The sequence below is a fragment of the Pteropus alecto genome, unplaced genomic scaffold, assembly GCF_000325575.1.
Source record: "Pteropus alecto unplaced genomic scaffold, ASM32557v1 scaffold106, whole genome shotgun sequence".
NCBI classification, from domain to species: Eukaryota; Metazoa; Chordata; class Mammalia; order Chiroptera; family Pteropodidae; genus Pteropus; species Pteropus alecto.
In genome coordinates, this window is record NW_006442103.1 from 16,451,465 (window position 1) to 16,469,544 (window position 18,080).

The 18,080-nt window shown below is 46.2% G+C and overlaps 1 protein-coding gene across 1 annotated transcript in view; it reads right to left on the reverse strand.

Moving 5' to 3' along the window:
* Positions 1 to 18,080, reverse strand: part of TBX15 (T-box 15) — a 102,650-nt gene that overhangs the window by 13,920 nt on the left and 70,650 nt on the right. Inside the window, exon 6 of the mRNA XM_006919686.3 lies at positions 13,135 to 13,199. Coding sequence (XP_006919748.2) covers positions 13,135 to 13,199 — 65 coding nt within the window. The remainder of the gene's footprint in view (positions 1 to 13,134; positions 13,200 to 18,080) is intronic.

Genomic DNA, 18,080 nt, shown 5'->3' on the forward strand with positions numbered 1-18,080 from the left:
AGCGCCGTGTGCACGCTGACGGACGTCGTTCTAACATAGTTATCCGGGGTCTCTGGGACACACTCCTGCTGATATTCTGTATCCTCAGAACAGTAGGATCAGGGTTTCATTTAAAGCTTTGGACACGGCTCTGATTTTTGACTTTTCTTTAAAACTAACTACTTCTGTCTAAGTGGAGGAAGGGCAAGATAGGAGATGGAGGGTAGAGAAGTGGCATAAGTCACTGGACCATAACATGCTGTCCCCTCCCAGAAAAGACAGGGTTCCCTCGAGATGAAACTTATGCCGCCCGCCTCCCCCCTAAGTGATGCGTTTCCAGAGTTCTCTTCGCTCTTGCCTACCAAGAATAAAGTGAGAAGTTTTATTTTAAGAACAAACTTCCTTCCCTTAAAAATGGCTGTAAGATCCCCGAGGTGCTTTCTTCTCAAATGAGCTGCTGATACACTGATTGGCTCTTCGTGTCGGAAAATTTCCTCTCTGAACAGGCCTTACTTGCGCAGTTAACTTTCTAAAGTCTTCTCTGGAATCTTGGAGGCTTTAAATACACCAATGTTGGCAAATCAAAGTCTGTATTTTTAGAAGAGGTTGAGAGGAGAGGGTGTTGCATGGTGTTTATTAGCTGTTAATCTGTTAAAAGTAGGAACAGAAGACATCTCCACACGGTCACCCTACATTAATGTTGAATACAGTACATGAAACTATTTGCAGAGAGAAGGAGTCCAAGCGATCGGAGAGCTCCGAGGAAGAAGGGATGGGAAGGTAATGCCACGCGGAGCCTCGGCGGATGTAAGAACTAGACAGGGCGGGCTTGGCTCCTGCTGCTTCGTTTTAGGATGCTGGTGGCCCACCGGAACACCTTACAGTTCCCCTTAGTGGCACAGAGGCTCACTGCAAATGGCAACGTCTTTATTCTTCTGCTGCTTGTTACATCCTTCCCAAGAACATGTGCCAAAATATTAGCTCAAGGACAAAGAACAGTCCCTTCTCATTTCATAAGGTGATAGAAGGCTGTGAAGCACACTGATACACTGCCAGTATTTCTTAAAGAAATACGAGATGAACTTTGATTTCGTCTTCATAATAGGCGAAAAGACTGTAGCAGATTTGTTAATCATTTTATTTAAAGCAGTCGACTCTGTATAGGATAGTGACCGTTTATTCAAATCTGAAATCCAACTGAAAGACTGCATTCCAGAATCACAGATTTAAAAATGAAGAGGCATCTCGTGTGTCATCAGCTTCTACTTTCTATAATACCATCCTGGACGGTTATCTATTCTCCGTTGGAGTATTTCCCAAGGAAAATAATCCGTTTTTTGACAGATCTATTAGAAAGTTCTTTCTGACCTTGAGCTGAGGTCTCTGACCTCATGAGCACTGGGTAAATGGGGAGAGGGCCAGACGTTTCCCCACCCTCATCAGGGAGACCTTCCTCAGCGGTGAAGAATGTCGTGTACAGCATGCCACATGCGGATGCACCCAGGGTCCACCCAGTTCCCAGGTCTGTCAGAACAAGGGTCATTTTGGTGGTGGAACTGTGGGGAGGGGCTGTGACTACCAAAACATAATGGCCGAGCCCACGCATTCCTGTCCACACTTTACTCATCCGCTGTGGACCCGTCTCACGTAGATTTGTCCTGGACCCTTACTGAATCTATTTATGTAGTCCGAGTGTAAAATTTCATCCTTTTCGTTCACTATCTGCCCCATCTGTTTGGTCCTTAAACTTCATTAAGCATCATCGGATAGATCTGATTGTTAGAAAGGACTCATTCTGCGTAGAAGGATTTGGTGAAGTGCCACCAAATGGCAAGGTGATCATTAGGTAATTCACCTCTCCACCGCCCGCACGTCTACTTTGGATCCCATGTTTTTTAACGTCCCATTGCTTGCATAGCACGATGTCTGTTACATGGCAAGATCTCAATTGATATGAGTCATCATTTCATGCACTTCAACCAGCATTCATTTTGCTAAGCCTAAGACTTAGGAAGACAGCTCGATGGAAAATCAAAACTCTGAAGACAGAAGGAACCCTTTAATATTAGAGACTTGGGAACCGTTTCTGTAGCTGATTGTGCCTTCCCTGACTCGAGGCTCAGAGAAGTTTCAGTTTTCCTTTGATTTCTTCCATTCCGGTCATGGAATTTCTGACCTTCAGCGGAGCCTGAGTCCCCAGCAGAGGCCGGGCAGTCCCTCCCTGCTCTTCTCTGACGAGAGTCCTTGCCGACTCCCCACCGCTTGGATGTCCGCTCAGAGCCCATCCTGAGTAACACACTGTTGACTTATTCATCATCATCATGCCCTAGTTTCGTACAATTTTATCTCAAGGTTCTTAAAAGTGAATTCATTGTCTAACGGGTTTTTTTTTTAAAGCGGTCTTAAGTCACTACATTTCATTAACGTGTCCCACATGGTGAGCCTCTCCCGGTTTGCTGGACACCAGAAACCTGATGTCATCCCTGAGGTTTCCAATCAGAGACGATCAGATTGGCAAGTGTCCCCCTCTCGCTGACTTGCCCTGCTTGCGCCAGTGACAGCGGAGGCCACAGCCAAACCCCCTTCGTTCAGTCCTTTGGCTGTAATCGCCTCTTTGATTTCCAGGCCTTTTCCCTTTAGACTTTTCAGGCTGCTCGCTGGCCAGAGCAACAGAACGTCCTGAAAGGAGGGAGGAAAGGAAGGAGAGGAAGCCAGCCACGAGCTCTTTCGCAAACTGATGATCGGGAAAAATAGCCAGACTGTAAAGAAATGGTCTTCCGAAGGAGGGAAGGAGGGAGGGATGAAGGAATGAAGGAGGGAGGTAGAGAGGGAAGGAAGGAAGGAAGGAAGGAAAGAAAGAGGGAGGAAAGGAAGCAAGCAAGCTATAAGTTCTGCTATCTTGCTATATTCTTTCAATATAATTGAGGGGAGGAAGAAAAGGAAGGAAGGAAAGAAAGAGGGAGGAAAGAGGGTGGGAGGAAGGAAGGAAGGAGGGGAGGAAAGAAGGAAGGAGGGAAGTCTTTCAATCAACCTTCTCTTCAAAAACGAATTCTGGGAACGTCTCTTTGACATTCAGCAATATTTGATAATTTTAACAATTACAACTACGTTTGTGAACCTGTTAGGTAGCACACCAGTGCATCGTTTCTGCTTTTTATTTGTCTTGAGATAGAGAGCTGCTTTTTATATTTCTTCCACTTATTTTCTCTGTAGTTCTGAGTGTTGGCTCTTCCCCATACTACCTGCTGGTGATCAACTGGTAATGAAGGGAACATATGGTAGGGATGGATAAGGTCATAGGTCATCTCTAAATAGAAGACAGTCGAGGGCGAAGGTAAGTCTACTGAGACAGGGTCTTCAAATCGTAAGGGAGTTATCCAACCAGGAAAACAACCACGCTAGGATCAGGAGATATAAAAGTGAAAAAAGACATGAGGTCTTTATCCTTTAGGATGCCCCGTTCAGTAAAAAGAGGACACGTTAATGACCATTTTCTGAACCACGTGATAAATGCTACACTAGAGATATGTAGAAGATGCTTTGGAACACTGAACAAGAAGTACTTACTATACCTGGGAAACTCAAGGAAGAGTCCATAAAAGGCCAGTTAATATCAAAGGGCACTCAGCAGTTTTCAACACAGGGAAGAGGCAGAAAGAGCTTCTCTGGTAGAGTTAACAGGAGGTGCAAAGACTTGGAGGTAGGAAAGAGAAATTGTGTTCTGGCAACTGAAGATCGTCCATGGTGACTGGAGCTCCTGGTGCAAGATGGGGGGCAGGGGGCATCATGGGTATTTATCCCATGTTAAATATCCCATGTTAAATATCCATCATGGTATTTATCCCATGTTAGGTGCTTGGATTTTAGCCTGTGGGCGGCGCTGTGCCTCTCATCTCCTTTCCTTTCTCTTCCTGTTCTGGCATTTGACGACACAAAACCAGAATATGCTGTTCTTTCAGGTCTGATTATCGTATCTCAACTTTCTAATCCTTTTTCTCAGACTGTCCTTGGTCCACTGAAGTAAGCTCAGACCTTCCACTCATCCTTCTTCACAGGATCTGGAATCAGCTCCTACATCTAGATTCCTCAGGGAATTTGTTGTCCAGGGATTTTCAAAAAGACCTCCCAACAGAGGTCTGTAAATTGGCAAGGCAAAACAAAACGAAACAAGCCATCATTCAAAATTTGGCTTCAGATGGTACAATAAATATGTCTATGTGAGGAACTGGTTGTCACCCATGTGCCTTCCAATGGTTTGGAAGAACAGGTGTCCCATGGACAAACGTTTGGAGTTCAGTTAAAATTGTTCCTTACCCAGTAATTCCAGCTTGGGGACCTTGTGCCCACTTAGAGTCTGAAAAAGTAGCCATGGCAGTTTTCACTGCCTCAAGAGCAGTAAAAATCCACAATAACATGAAGCAGGCTAAGTCAGATATTAAGTTTCTTCGCATCTGACTGTAGCAGTCTAATTTGGTGATGCTGAATCACGCGAGGGGCAGACGAGCACAGCAGACTCTGGAGCCGGACTGCCTGGGTTCACATTGCAACCCTGCTGCTTATTAATACAATCTCGGCCACTTACAGAATGCTTTTGTGCCGTAGTCCCCTTTGTGTAAGACGGAGAGCATGACACTGCTCCCTCTTAATCGTTACTTAATCAGTGCAGATGGATTAAAGACTAATTATATCAAAACAAGAGGGAAAACATAATGAAAGCTTGAGGACCATTGGTCTAACTCAAGCAAAAAGAAATCCCACCAACTGCTCGGGTTGTGACCTGTAACAGGAGGAGACTCCCTTACTTCACTGGAATTCAGAGGCATGTCAGCCCTCTGGCTCGGGCTTCAGTGTGGAGGGATCAGTGTGTTCACCTAATTCCATTTCTCACTCTCTCCTCAAAGAACCAGAGACGTGTCCCTCCAGCCTCCGTAGGCCTCATGATCTTGCAGATATTTCAGACTCCAATATGTTAGCCATTAAAAAGACGTCACTCTGTTAGATGACACCATCCCTGAGCAAGAGCCATACACAATAAAACAGCTGCCAACCTTCCTTGGCAAACCCGCGTGGCCAAGAAGACAATGGTGAAAAGGGTTCATGACAGGAGGGGGAACAAATAAGGCAGAGAGAACTGTTAAATGCTCGCTGGAAGGCCATCAGCCGGGGGACATGACAAACAGCTCTGGCCTGGATCAAGAGGAGGAGTCTGGCAGGATGTGGCTGCCAGAGTCCAGGGCCAGCCACCTTGAACTGTAGATGCAGCCGTGCCTGAGAGGGAGTCCAGCAGTGATGACTCCCACAGCTCTGCTAACTGTCACCCGTGCCAGGGATAACAAAAGAGTATGCAAAATCTACAGAGGCTGGAAAGATTGCCAGGAAAGAACAGGAGGAGATTGGCTGGAAAAATACAGCCAATGGCTCTAGGGAGAACAAATGAAAACACAGAAATTGAAAGTGAGAGAGACACTTGGACAGTCATGCTGGTTGAAAGAAGGCAAGTGGTCAGCTCATTGGCTCTGAGCTGGCCACACGAGCCTCTAGGAGCGACGGGGATCCTGGACGAGGGCAGGGTTGTCTGCTGACTGGCACGCTGTGCCTAACAGGAGAATGACATCACTTTTCTGGATGCTGGCACTGAGAGGTCTGCCAGTCCTGAAGTCGGCGCCTCAGTACGCGGTTTTCCCATCAGTAAAATGGGAAACACTGTGCCCATATCAGCGAACTCAGAGATCAAATGGACAGCTTGGACGATAGACACTACATGCAGTGTTATTCGTATACTTACGATTTGAATGACTAGAAATAAATATATGAAGTCGAACCGTATAAAATTGTTATTTTATCATTCTTGACCTCACTTATCGTAATTTTATATGTTCAGCTTAATAGATAGATAAGACAGAAGACGAGATTTGAGGTACTTGATTATAAGAGAGAATTCTAGATCTAGTAAACAGCTTGTAACCGAGACTCACCCTGCACCCTTCCTTCTCCAATTTCCGAAGAAACATCGTTTCTTTTGGATCTAAACAAAGATGAACTGGCCCAAGTTCTGGGGTTAACTTCTAAGTGACTTTTCCTGTCCCCGCTGTCACCTTTGGGCGCTCTAGTTCCTCACCCCACAGCCCTCTTTCGAGCTGCGCACTCATCTTTACTGGGTGTCGTGAGGAGGGGCGGGGCCTTGATGGGTTCCTGTCTGTGGCCTTGGGATAGCAGCTGCTGAAGGGATGGAGAGGGGGTGGGGAGGCGCAGGAAAATTCTGTGCTTTCCAGTGCTGTCCCCGCCGCCAGCGGAGATCCCTGCCTTTGGGTTACGTATTAGCCCCATTAAGCACCCGCCTCCCGCAAGCAGGTTCGCCCATTCCTGCAGTGCAGTTAACGGCTCCGGTCGTAGGTCACCATCCCCCGAAACGCCAGGCACCACGAGAGTCGGCCGCCAACCACGCTCCCAGCGAACAGCAGTGCTGGCTGACACTTAGCTCGGACGGAGGCTGCCTTCTCCGAGCCATCCTGCAGGCTCTTGTTTTCTCAGTGAGGAGTGACCCGTTATAACGATTTATCCGTATGAACCGGCGTCCCCTGAGACAGGGCCTGCCACCGGCTCCATTCTGACAGTTTCTAAGTCGTGGAACTGAATGTCTTGGTACACCATCCAGAGGTGGACACCACAGAGAAAAAGATAACCTCCTAAAAAGCCACACCAACTCCCTCAACTACTGAAGGCCACTCTACCTGACACCTGTTGTGGGACCGGTAACGGCGAGAGGCTCCTGGTCGCCGCGCCAGTGAGGAGTACGCAGAGGAAACCGTGTCACGTGGGTCAGCCCCCCTTGCACTTGTCTTAGATGCAGTGGACCCTGAGAGTAGGGTAAAGCCCAAGGTCAAGGATAGGATGAAGGTACTGACCCAGGACCACCCGGAGTCACACACTCCATGGCACTTTTAAAACAGGTTCATCGATCCCCTCACTCCCCAGAGAGATCAAAATTTTAATCCTTCGGAGGAAGCCCCTGGGAATTGTGTAAAACGCCCCAAGCTGACCTGGGCTCCTTGTAAAATCTCGGCAGCCATTAATGGGGACAAGGCTTTCTCGTTAGACGCGGGCCCGGAGACCCGCATGGGTCAGCCCCCCTTGCACTCTGCTGTCCCCTGCACAGCGCCGGCTCTCGCGGCTGGAATGCTCCCGCCAGCCGGGCACCCAGGGCTCCCCGTCACGCGGGCACACGCACCTCCCGCGGCTGCTGCTTGACCAAGAGACTCAGCGCAAAGGCTCTTGTTTCTCTCCACTCTCATGACCTCTGTCTTCTCTTTGGAACCGCCTGCCCAGTGGGGCGGCCACCCCCAAAGGTGTGATTCTCAGCTCGCTCCTGAATGACCTTTCTCAACCTAAACTCACTCTGCTCGGGCCCGGTCTCTGGGACCCCTTCCTGCCTGCCTGCCTGCCCTCCCTCCCTCCTTCCTTCCTTCCTGACTCACAGACCCTGGGACTCACCGCGTGTCCTTCTCCAGGGAGCCAGGAACACAGACATGTCCTCCCTGTCCACAGCCAGCCCAGATGGCCTGGCAGGTGTGTGCGTCCACACCTGATCCTCGGTTAGGGTCAATCGGCGTCTTACGGCAGCAGTCCATCTCAGCCCGGAAGCAAACTGCCTTAGTCTTTCCGATGAAGCCCATTTGTGGATCTCACTCTTCATTCCCTTCTCAGTCGGTGTCCAGAACCAGCCCCCACCATTCTGTGCCTGACTCACCCTCGGCTGGAGAGCGTTCCCACCCCAGAGTTCCTGGGTTTTAATTTCTCTGCCGCTCATCAGCTCTGTTTACTGTTTTGTAACTACACGAACACGTATTCTTTTCCTCTGTATACCTGGCACTATAGGGGAAAAAATCTAAGAATCGAAACCTGAAAAAGGTACAGTCCCATTCCCAGGAGCTCATGTTCCCGCAGGGACAGAGCCCAGGACACAGACCACAGGACACAGAGCCGTCTCCAGCTGAGGGACTCTGGTCTCCCCAGGCACAGGAAGGCGTTACTGTCTCCTCGGGCCACACAATTTCTGAGAAATCTAAAAGGAGGAACAGTTTAGAAGTAAAGTTTTCCTTTCATTGCAGATGCAATGTCTGGAACAAAGCCTGTCAGCGTCTCTGCATGGAAAGGGCCAACTGTCTACTACTCTCCCCCCCCACATACTCACACACGCACTCACATGCAGTCACACACGCATACTCACACGCACACTCACACTCACACACTCAAGCACTCATGCATACTCACACGCACTCCCATGCACACGCACACACGCACTCACACTCACGCATACTCACGCACACTCATGCGCACACATGCAATCTCACACACACATGCACTCACACACCCGCACTCATACACTCATGCATATTCACACACATGCACTCACGTGCACACACGCACACATGCACACACATTGACACGTACTCACACGTACATGTATGCACACATGCATACACAGACATGCACTCACAACACACACACACACTCACACACATGCACTCACACACACACACTCACATGCACACACACTCACACGGAGTCACACACGCATACTCACATGCACACTCACTCACATACTCACACAGAGTCACACACGCATACTCACATGCACACTCACACTCACATACTCACGCATACTCACGCACACTCATGCGCACACATGCAATCTCACACACACATGCACTCACACACCCGCACTCACACACTCATGCATACTCACACACATGCACTCATGTGCACACATGCACACATGCACACACACATTGACACGTACTCACACGCACGTGTATGCACACATGCATACACAGACATGCACTCACACGCACACACATGCACACACGCATACTCACACACACATATACACACTTTTCTGGTAGAGACTTCTAATCAGGGACATCATTCAATGTGAATGCAAAGTAGCAGCTCCATACGTAAAGTGTGAAGGATGGCGACCTTCTCACACTGAAGTGTGTGACTGACGCTTCCTGCAGAAGCAGGGAGAACTGTGACAGGCTCTGATGACGGTGACACCACAAGGCTGACATTGTGGACTCGCTGGGGCATCCGTAGGGCTTCTAGAAAGCCCCACGAATACCACTTTTTGCCCTCATTTGAACCGAGAATAAATTCTGAGAAAGATCTAGGAGCCTGACGCACGGAGACCAAAATACCAGTTTCGCGACTGATAAAAGTGTCTGGAGACCGTGGCATAGGTGTGAGGGCTGCACGAGCAGACTAGCGCTCCCTGAAATAAGCCGACTCCCCCAAACTGTGGGCCTCCTCTGCCAGGCTTACCACACAGTGGAAAGAGCCCAGAAGGGAACTCTGCAGCCGAGCAGCTTCTGAGGAGGTCTTCTCCCAGCCTGAGATCAGCTCGCTGGCTCCCGCCGAGGGGACGGAGGAAGCGATGGGGCCGGAAGCCAGGAGGACTTCTCCCAGAAAACCAACATGAAGCCTGGGGAGTGAGTATCCGCCCCACAGCTCCCTCAAGTCCTTCTCTGCCCGCAGAGGACACTGCTGTCAACCCGGCTGCGTGATGACACTGCAATGGGGGCGCTTATGGGACCACCATCAAGCGGGGCGTTCAGAGTGCTGCGGGGGGCTGCGTCCTCCCCATCTCCCCTCGCGCTCCTCCCTTCCCGAGCCTTTGAATCGCACTGGGATGGATTGAGGTCGACAAACCTGAACGTGTTTTGGTTTGAGGTTTGGCAAAGTGTTCCACAAATGTTTTGTGTTGTGCGAAACCAAAAAACATTGGCCGACCAGTTTCCTCCCTAATTTTTAAGCCCATGTGTTTTTAAAGGAAATGTAATCCGTATGTTTGGGGTACATTTCTGTGCAACTCGTTAAGCCATGCTCATCCGTATGAGTCATCTGATATCTAAAATGCATGGGGAAAATCACAGATTTATAAGAACTCTGTTGGCACGAGAAGGGCAGCGGATGAGGCACTGGTTGGAAGGTGATGGGCTGGGCTCCGATGCTGGCACAGAACCTCCAGTTCCCAGCAGATTTATGGATAATCCTTTATATCCTCACCCATCAATCTTTCCCATCCGCAAAATGGCATGAACAGTTCTTGCCCTCATCAGATCCTGGAGGCAGTTAGTGAGGATTAAAGTGTGATTATTAGGTCATTTTGAGCATTTTAAAGAGAAAATACAGGGGCCACCGTACTTGCCCCAACACGTTTATTTTAATCTAGCTTCCCAGAATGCTGGGGGATGAAAATGGCGTCTACCTTTAATGATTCATCCTTGCTCCATTGTGAGACAGGTGCCTTCACTGTCATTATATCACAGTTTCACCTGCTAGGGAAGTTCAGCCCGACTTCCTGTCATGGGGACAGTGTATAAAGAGAAAGGCAGAGAATGTACAGGTGGTTTTATTTGGAAAAAAAGGAGGTTCTGGGTACTTGAGTAATACCTTTAAAGTAAATGAAGGGTTTTTAGAGGAAGAGTCTACTCTCCATATCTGTTGGAGATAAAATAAGTCAAGTTTATACTGTTCGCATGATAGAGCATGACGTGCACAGGCTTCAAAGTCAGGTGGACTTGGGTTTTAATCCTTGTCTCTGAGCCTCTTTCTCTATTTGTAAAATATAGGTTGTTTGGAAGATTAGAAAGAATATAAGATCTGGAACACAGTAAGTGTTCAATCACAGATAACTTCTATCATTACTAATATTACTTAAAATAACCTGTAGATTTTAGTGGTATATAATGAAGAATTTCTATGGTATCAGAAAAATAAAGAAAGCATGGAAATGGGCTAATGACAACCCATAGTTCTGCTTTCCTGGATTTCTTACAAAGAGCAGTTCGCCTGGCAGGATAGACATTCGCCAGTCTCAGGGCAGACAAAGGCCAAGGCCAGAGATGTGTCAAGGTCCCTCCTGGCCCAGGGAAGAGACAGGAGGACCTCAGGACTTGAACTGAGATGTCATCACAACTTCCTAACCAGAGGCAGATGCTTCAAGATACATGGTCTTACTCCCAAGATTGAAATATAGCCCCACTGCATAGCCCTATGCTGATCAAAACAACCTATCGATACCAATTTTCCATTCTAGGTCGTGCCTCTGAAAAACGGGGCTCCCGTGGGAGAGAAAAGCAAAGGGGGAAAAAAAGAGAGAAAAAGAAAACAAGCCTTGGAGTGTCAAGAAAAAAAAACACTAAATGCCACTGGAGAGATAGAGGAAAGAAAAAGTAGTTGAATAACCAAAATCAGGAGGGTTGGCCCCTGCATCTAGAGCGGACATGCTTAATTTCTGGTCATAGACCTTTTTTGAGATTCTGAAGAAAGCTATAGACCTCTCCCTAGAAAAAACACACACCTGCTCATCTACATGCAATTTTACTTACAATATCTGAGAACTCATCCACCTAAGTGAAAGATCTTAAATATCCTAGAGGCTTCTTCCTGAAAGGCCAGCATCTACTTTGAGCTCTTAATCACTAACCATAAGCCCAGAGTGCCTGAAAAGGAGGCGACAGGAAACAGCCCACATTCTGTGACCTAGATATGGAATATAAACAATTTGGAGGAAGAGGACTGTCCATCTGAAAGGAAGAAATAGGTATTTGTTCTTCACTGGCTAAATTTTGAAAACAAAGGCCTCTGTCTCATTTTAAACAATCACTGAACAGGAAAGCATTTGGCCTGGAGTCCATATGCCTGAGTTCTAGGGTAGCCATACCACCAACTAGCTGCTTGACCTAGAACATGTCACTCAATTTCATCATCTGCAAGCCAGAAGTCTAAGTAGATTTAATTTTAATCAATAGATGTGACTTTCAAAAATTCCTAGATAAATTAAATTTTATAGACATCTAGATGTATTTTAAATATACAATAAGAGTTTATAAAGAAGTGCTTTCATGAGTCTTTTTTTTTAGAGGAAATGATCACTACGACTGATTTTTAGCATAAATCTGGGCTCCAATATAATTGGGCTACATAGTTCACGAAGTGGTTCTAAATGTAATACTAGATAGTTTACCTGAAAACTCTTGCACAGAAAATAGCAAAGATAATTCTCGACATTCCGTGTCACTCAGATGTGAAGGAAAGCCCCCAAATTAGGAAAATGTCTGAACATTAAATAGTTGTCACACACACTTTATGAGATCCATGCGCCACATTTACTGTTTCTGTAGGATGATATAAAATGCATTCTCTGATTGAATAACCTTAAGTAGATCTGCTTTTTCTGGCAAATTTACTCCCCTTCTAACTCTCCATGGATAACATATTTTAATTTTAGATAGGAAGGATTTAGAGAGATGAAAGAAGAATTAACTAGAAAAACCCCACAGTCTCTAAAGCCATTTACAACAGGAGCAAATAGTCCTGTAAATTTCAGCAATTCCTGAGAGTTTCACTATATCGGCCTAATCATAATGATGATATTAGGTCATCAAGAGAGTTGGTGCTCCATAAACTCTCTTTATTAAAGCAGAAAACATCTAATATATTTTGGAAATATTTCCCAGAAAAGTTGTTAACTTTTTAAACAAAGTTATAGCTCTTAAAGGTAATAATTTTCTGAAAATTTTTATTTGTCCACGACTCCTTATTTTCCGATAATGAAAAACAAACGAGGTATCACCGCAGGTGTTGTAGCCACATTGAGATGCTTCTCAGAAAAAAAAAAAAGTGGCAATGTTTCGATGATAATAAATCAGCATAAAATTTTTTTTAAGTGCTTGATCCAAATAATCGATTGCTTTGCTCATTTCACTTAAGTCGTGCTCTTCCCGCCAGTAAAGATTGTTCGTTCAGTGACCTGAAATGGTCTTATCAAAGACACAAAAAGCCGCTAGACTTTTGTCAAGTTTACACCCAAAGGAAAATCTCCAAGTATGATGTAGAGGGGAAAGCACCATGAGGTGTCTGACCTGGTGATTTAGGGTGTGTTAACAAAGGATTCGGATAATCCAGCCTTCACCGAATAGCTTTTTCACTCTCGGATCAGCTATCCATGTCACTTTTCCTGAGGCAGCACAGTGACATAGCATGCGGGTGTTTTTCAAAAAACAGGAGCCAAAAGCCACCAATTGGGGTGTGGGAGGAATAATGTCACATAGAAAAGAAATGTCACTGAGTCTCTTTCCCAATTATCCTTACCTGTTTCTTCCAGAATCTCTGAATCCTTTAGCAAAAGGGTTTCGGTCAATTTTTAATCTGGTGATCTGGAAACAAACAAAAAAGCATGAATTGTATTTATATTAACGGACTGCTTTTTGGTTGTGCCTAGAAAATTAACAAAAACCAGTCTGTTAAAAATATCTATTATTTTTATTTAATTTCCTTTTAGTTGGAGATTTCAAGTGAAGTTAATATAGGGCTTGGACCTGGCACACAGATGTCTCACCCACCTGACCCACTTTCTCCCTAAAAACCAAGGTTTTCTCAGTAAGACTCTGTAAACTCCTCTGCTCACCCTTCTCGCCCTAAAATCGTGACAAATCACTTGCCTAGACAGAGCCATCGAAATGGAAAACCGGGCCCATGGTACACGACACACAGGAGACACTTGAAAAGCGCTCATTGAATGAATGAGTGAATGAATGAGTGAGCGAGAGAGTGATGAATGAATGAATGGATTCGGTCAGTCCAGTCAGGTAGAATCAGACCGCCAGACAGCCTGCCTCCGCCCAAAAGATCCAAATAATTGACCGTTTTGCCCATTTCACTTAAGTTATGCCTTTCCTGCCACTAAGAATTGTTAATTCAGTGACCTGAAATAGCCTTATAAAAGACACAAAACGTAGCTAGACTTCTGTCAAGTTTGCACCCAGAGGAAAATCTACAAACGTGTGACTGGATGGGGCAGGACACCGTGCATCTCATTCCGCCTCCGAGGCTCATAAGCAAAGGAGAAGAAACAGGCAGGTTCCTAAGGCTGAGCAAACAATGGCGTGACCCAGGCTGGGCAGGTCCCGAGAAGCCACCTGGTTCAGCCTCCACTCAGCGCATGAGCCTTTCTCCGCTGCATCCTCTCCCGGTCCCCTCGTTCTCTGCGGTGGTTGTGTATATTATCCTCATGCCTCTAGACTAGAACAAGCCTGACCAACAAATCCCATATGTGCTCTAACGTTCCGCTTTCAGCCTTGGTCATGGGACGCATTTTGATACCTTCGCGTCTGAACCAGATGTTAATGACTCACTACGTTCAAGCGACAGAGAACAGGGAAGGGGGCTAGAGAGCTCAGGAAAGGAGAGAGGCCCTCGATGGAAGGCCATTCTACAGACAAGAGAACCTCAAGCCCACCTTCCCATCTCTGCTCATCGCAGAACTCGTCCAAGGACGGCTAAGGTTGTTTCCTGTGTTGCAAATTGTCCCAAGTCCTTCTGTCAGAGCAGAATGTCCCGAAGCCACAGTCTTTAAAATGCGATGTGAGATTCTGACGAACAGACTCGGACTTGAAAGTACCCACGTTATTTCTTTCCCCCTAAACATTCCTTGCCTCTAGAATGGCAAACTAATAACGTAGCACTGAAATGCAGCAAAAGCAATTTTACATCTATTTTATAGACCAGAGCGGAGCCTGAAGCTTTGGCTTTCTGAAGTCCACTGTCTGCCATGTGAGTACTGAACTGAGTTTAAAGACTGTCATTGCGTTCTGTTTTTGACTTAAAATCAGTTCTTTCTTCCTCCATAATCCACAGCAATAAACCACACACCATATTTTCTTTTCAAGTTGGGCTTATAATATTTTATTTTCTCTTTCAAGTTGGCTTATCCTGTCCGACTCATTTATGATAGCGGTTTCTGATATATGATTGTGCTGCCGTGTTTGGGGGGCTTCCACAGACCCCTGTAAATATAACAACATTCCATTTCATGGGCCTGGGAGAAATGGCTGAAAACCTGTTTCCCACAATTCACTGGCTCCCAGGCTGAAGGGCCTATATGGAGATTTAATAGATAACTGCCACCAAATGTTAGGGAAAACGACACCTCTATATTTGTTTCAAAGCTTTTAATGTGAGATTTAGAGAACTTTATAAAGATGTTGTTGTTCTACTCATTAGTGATTTATTATCGAGTGCCTTTTTGTGCAAAGCAATGTGACAGCACAGGTGACAGAGTCACGTACAGTCACAGTATATGGCTGTGTATTGTCCTTCCCACCCAACCCCAGAAGCTCATAATCTAGCAGAGAAATGCAGACATATGCACAAATAATTACAGTGTAAAACAGAAAGCGATAAAGTTTGCAACAAGGCAGGGTCCCGGGAGAGCAGAGGCAGTGGGATTACTCCACGTTGAAAGGCTCTGAGGTGTCACCTTAGAGGTAGCATGTGAGCCAGGCCTTGAAGAATGTGAGGGTTTTTAATGAAAAAAAAAAATGCAATCAAGGGAGAAAAGAACAAGGGAAACGTTTCATGAGAAAGCTCCTACGCAAGCCAGAGCATCAAAGTGGGAAAGAATGAAACACGTTCAGGACACCTAGAGGAGGCCATCTGACCAGAGCGCGGGGCATGGGAAGAGGGGCAGGGAGAGAGACGACGGGGGGCTGGCCCGCGGCCACGTCACGGAAGCCTGCGTTTCCCTGCTGAGGCGCTTAGGTAGGCTATAGGCAGAAGAGAGCAATTTTAGCTTTTAAACCAAATTATGATCCCAGTTAATGCTTGTGCTGACAACTTTGGCTTTGTCCGCAAACACCAAGGGAAGCAAGGACAGAAACCAATGTCGTCTCATCCTCACTAGGCCCTAGTTTCTAATAGTCTCATGGTACAGAGAGCCAGCCTGGTAGACCCAGCACATGACAGCTGGGCCATAGAGCCTGCTGCCCTGTGGAAGACAGGAAGGTGATAAAAGTGAATTCTCAATAGGTAGAAAAAGAAGTAAAAAACCCTCCCCTTCTATCTGGCAGAGTATGAGAAATGAGGAGACAGACAAAGGGCAAGCAAGCCGTTAGGCTTATGCCTTAGCTCCCCCTGCAAACCAAAATCCAGGGGTCGGGGTGGGGAGACCCCGGAAACTGGCAGAATAACCGCCATACACACTTGGGGTGGCTGCATCAAAGGAAAAATGCCACCTGGTCCGATGAAGCAACAAGAGGGCTGAGCGGCTTCTCATGGCCCTTCTGTGGTGGGTCAGGGACTCAGGGGTCCTCACATGCCGTGATGAAGGCAGCATGACCCTAACCCAGAGGTCTACAGGCGAGGCAGGAGCCAAACGGAGGATCTGGACACGACCTGAGGCGAGGCCAAGCCAACCAGGGAGGCCCAGGAGGTCCTGACTGAGGCAAGAACACGAAGCACGAGTTCAGCAACTTCCTGTCAATACAGCACATCAACCGAGGGACCCGAAGGCCGGACCAGACCGGACCCCACACAGCAGAGATCCTCACGCAGGGCGAGACCCAGAGAAGCACAGGGACCCACCAGCAACCATGACGAGGACTCAGAAACCCCACCGCCTCCACCCCTGCACACACACCTCACATCTAGAAGCCATCTGGAACAGTGGGGGAGGGGAAGGAAATCTGGGGGCAAAAAACAAAAACCAAACATTATTGTACCCAAAATAAATCAAGTTACGTGAAGGGATATTTAACCCAAAATAGAACTGGAAAGTTTATGTTTTCCTACCCCCAGCCCCAATACAGAGGTCAAAGCTTTTTAGGAAAATCAGCTACAGAAAATTATATGTATGATACATATATGCTATTTAAAGTATATTATATACAATATATATTAGGTACATTCATATATGGCATATATGTGTGTGTGTGTGTGTGTGTGTGTGTGCATATATGCCTTACTGTTAAGTTGTACACCTGAAACTTACTAGATTTTGTTAATCAATATCACCATAATACATACATACATACATACATACATACATACATACATACATACATACATACAACACAGGCACAGAAACAAAACAAACAAGAATAGTAAATATTTAATGAATCCTCGTCCTCAGCCACGGTCTAAGCGTTATCTCCTGAGAGAGGTCTTCCTTGATCATCCCTCCAAAATAGCATACTTCTGCTTCTCTCTTTCTAACTGCACTCTCTTTAACCATCTTTGCTCTTAACCCGGTTGGTGACTATTCATTTGTTTTGTTGTTTGCATATTTACTATTTGTCTCTCCCCCTGGACTCCAGGTAGGAACCATATCTATTTTACATACCATTTTATTAAGCAGAACCTAACGTGACATGCTGTTCATGCTCAGTAAATATTTGATCAGTGAGTGAATGAAGATGTGTGAAAATGGGATCGCCAGTCCCCAAGCCACAACACACCTAAGAGAATAGAGACCAAACGCTCCCCTCGAGCCTATTCGCTTTCACTGCAGACGATCCAGGTCAAAGTCTTAAATGTCCTCCCAGTCAGAACAAGGTCCGTCAGTAACTTCCTGTGCAGCCAAAGCTATTCTACAGCAGTCATGTTCAAACTGGGTCCAATGACGATGAGACATGGAAAACCCAGAGGTTATGGAAGCATTTTTTTTTTTTTTTTTACTGATTTTATTTCCCTAACCTTATACTGATGTATGTAGTCTGCGTTATTGAAGCCTGTGGCACATGAGGTGGTGGTTGCTGGGCAGCCACCGTTGATTTTAATCATTTCACTGAGTTTTTTTTTGCCTAGTAACACAGAGGAAGTTCATAAATGAGGTATAGCTTACAATGCACGGCGAAGGCATAAATAGCACAGCCGACAAAGAAAACTAAATCCTGAGTATGACTTTATAGGACCGAGGCTGAAAGAGCCTGCCCTATTAACACTCTCAGTTACTGGTTTTTTTAACCATAGTGCTTGAAGGGTGTTCCATTGGGATTTCAAACAAAAACAAAAACCATAGCCTGTATGAAAAAAAAATTGCACCGATTTGATCGGAAAGTTAGAGCAAAACTGACTCAATAGTTTTAGGATATAATGAGTGGCTCAGAAATCTGCTGAATTTGCTCACACGAACCTGGCCATGGTAGCAGACTTCCTATCTGGTTCATGTCGCCAGTTTCCACTGAGAAACAAGACTGTGTTACCTGAGGAGAACAGAGCTATGTCTTTTTGAAATCTACTTTACTGTTTGGGGTTGGGGT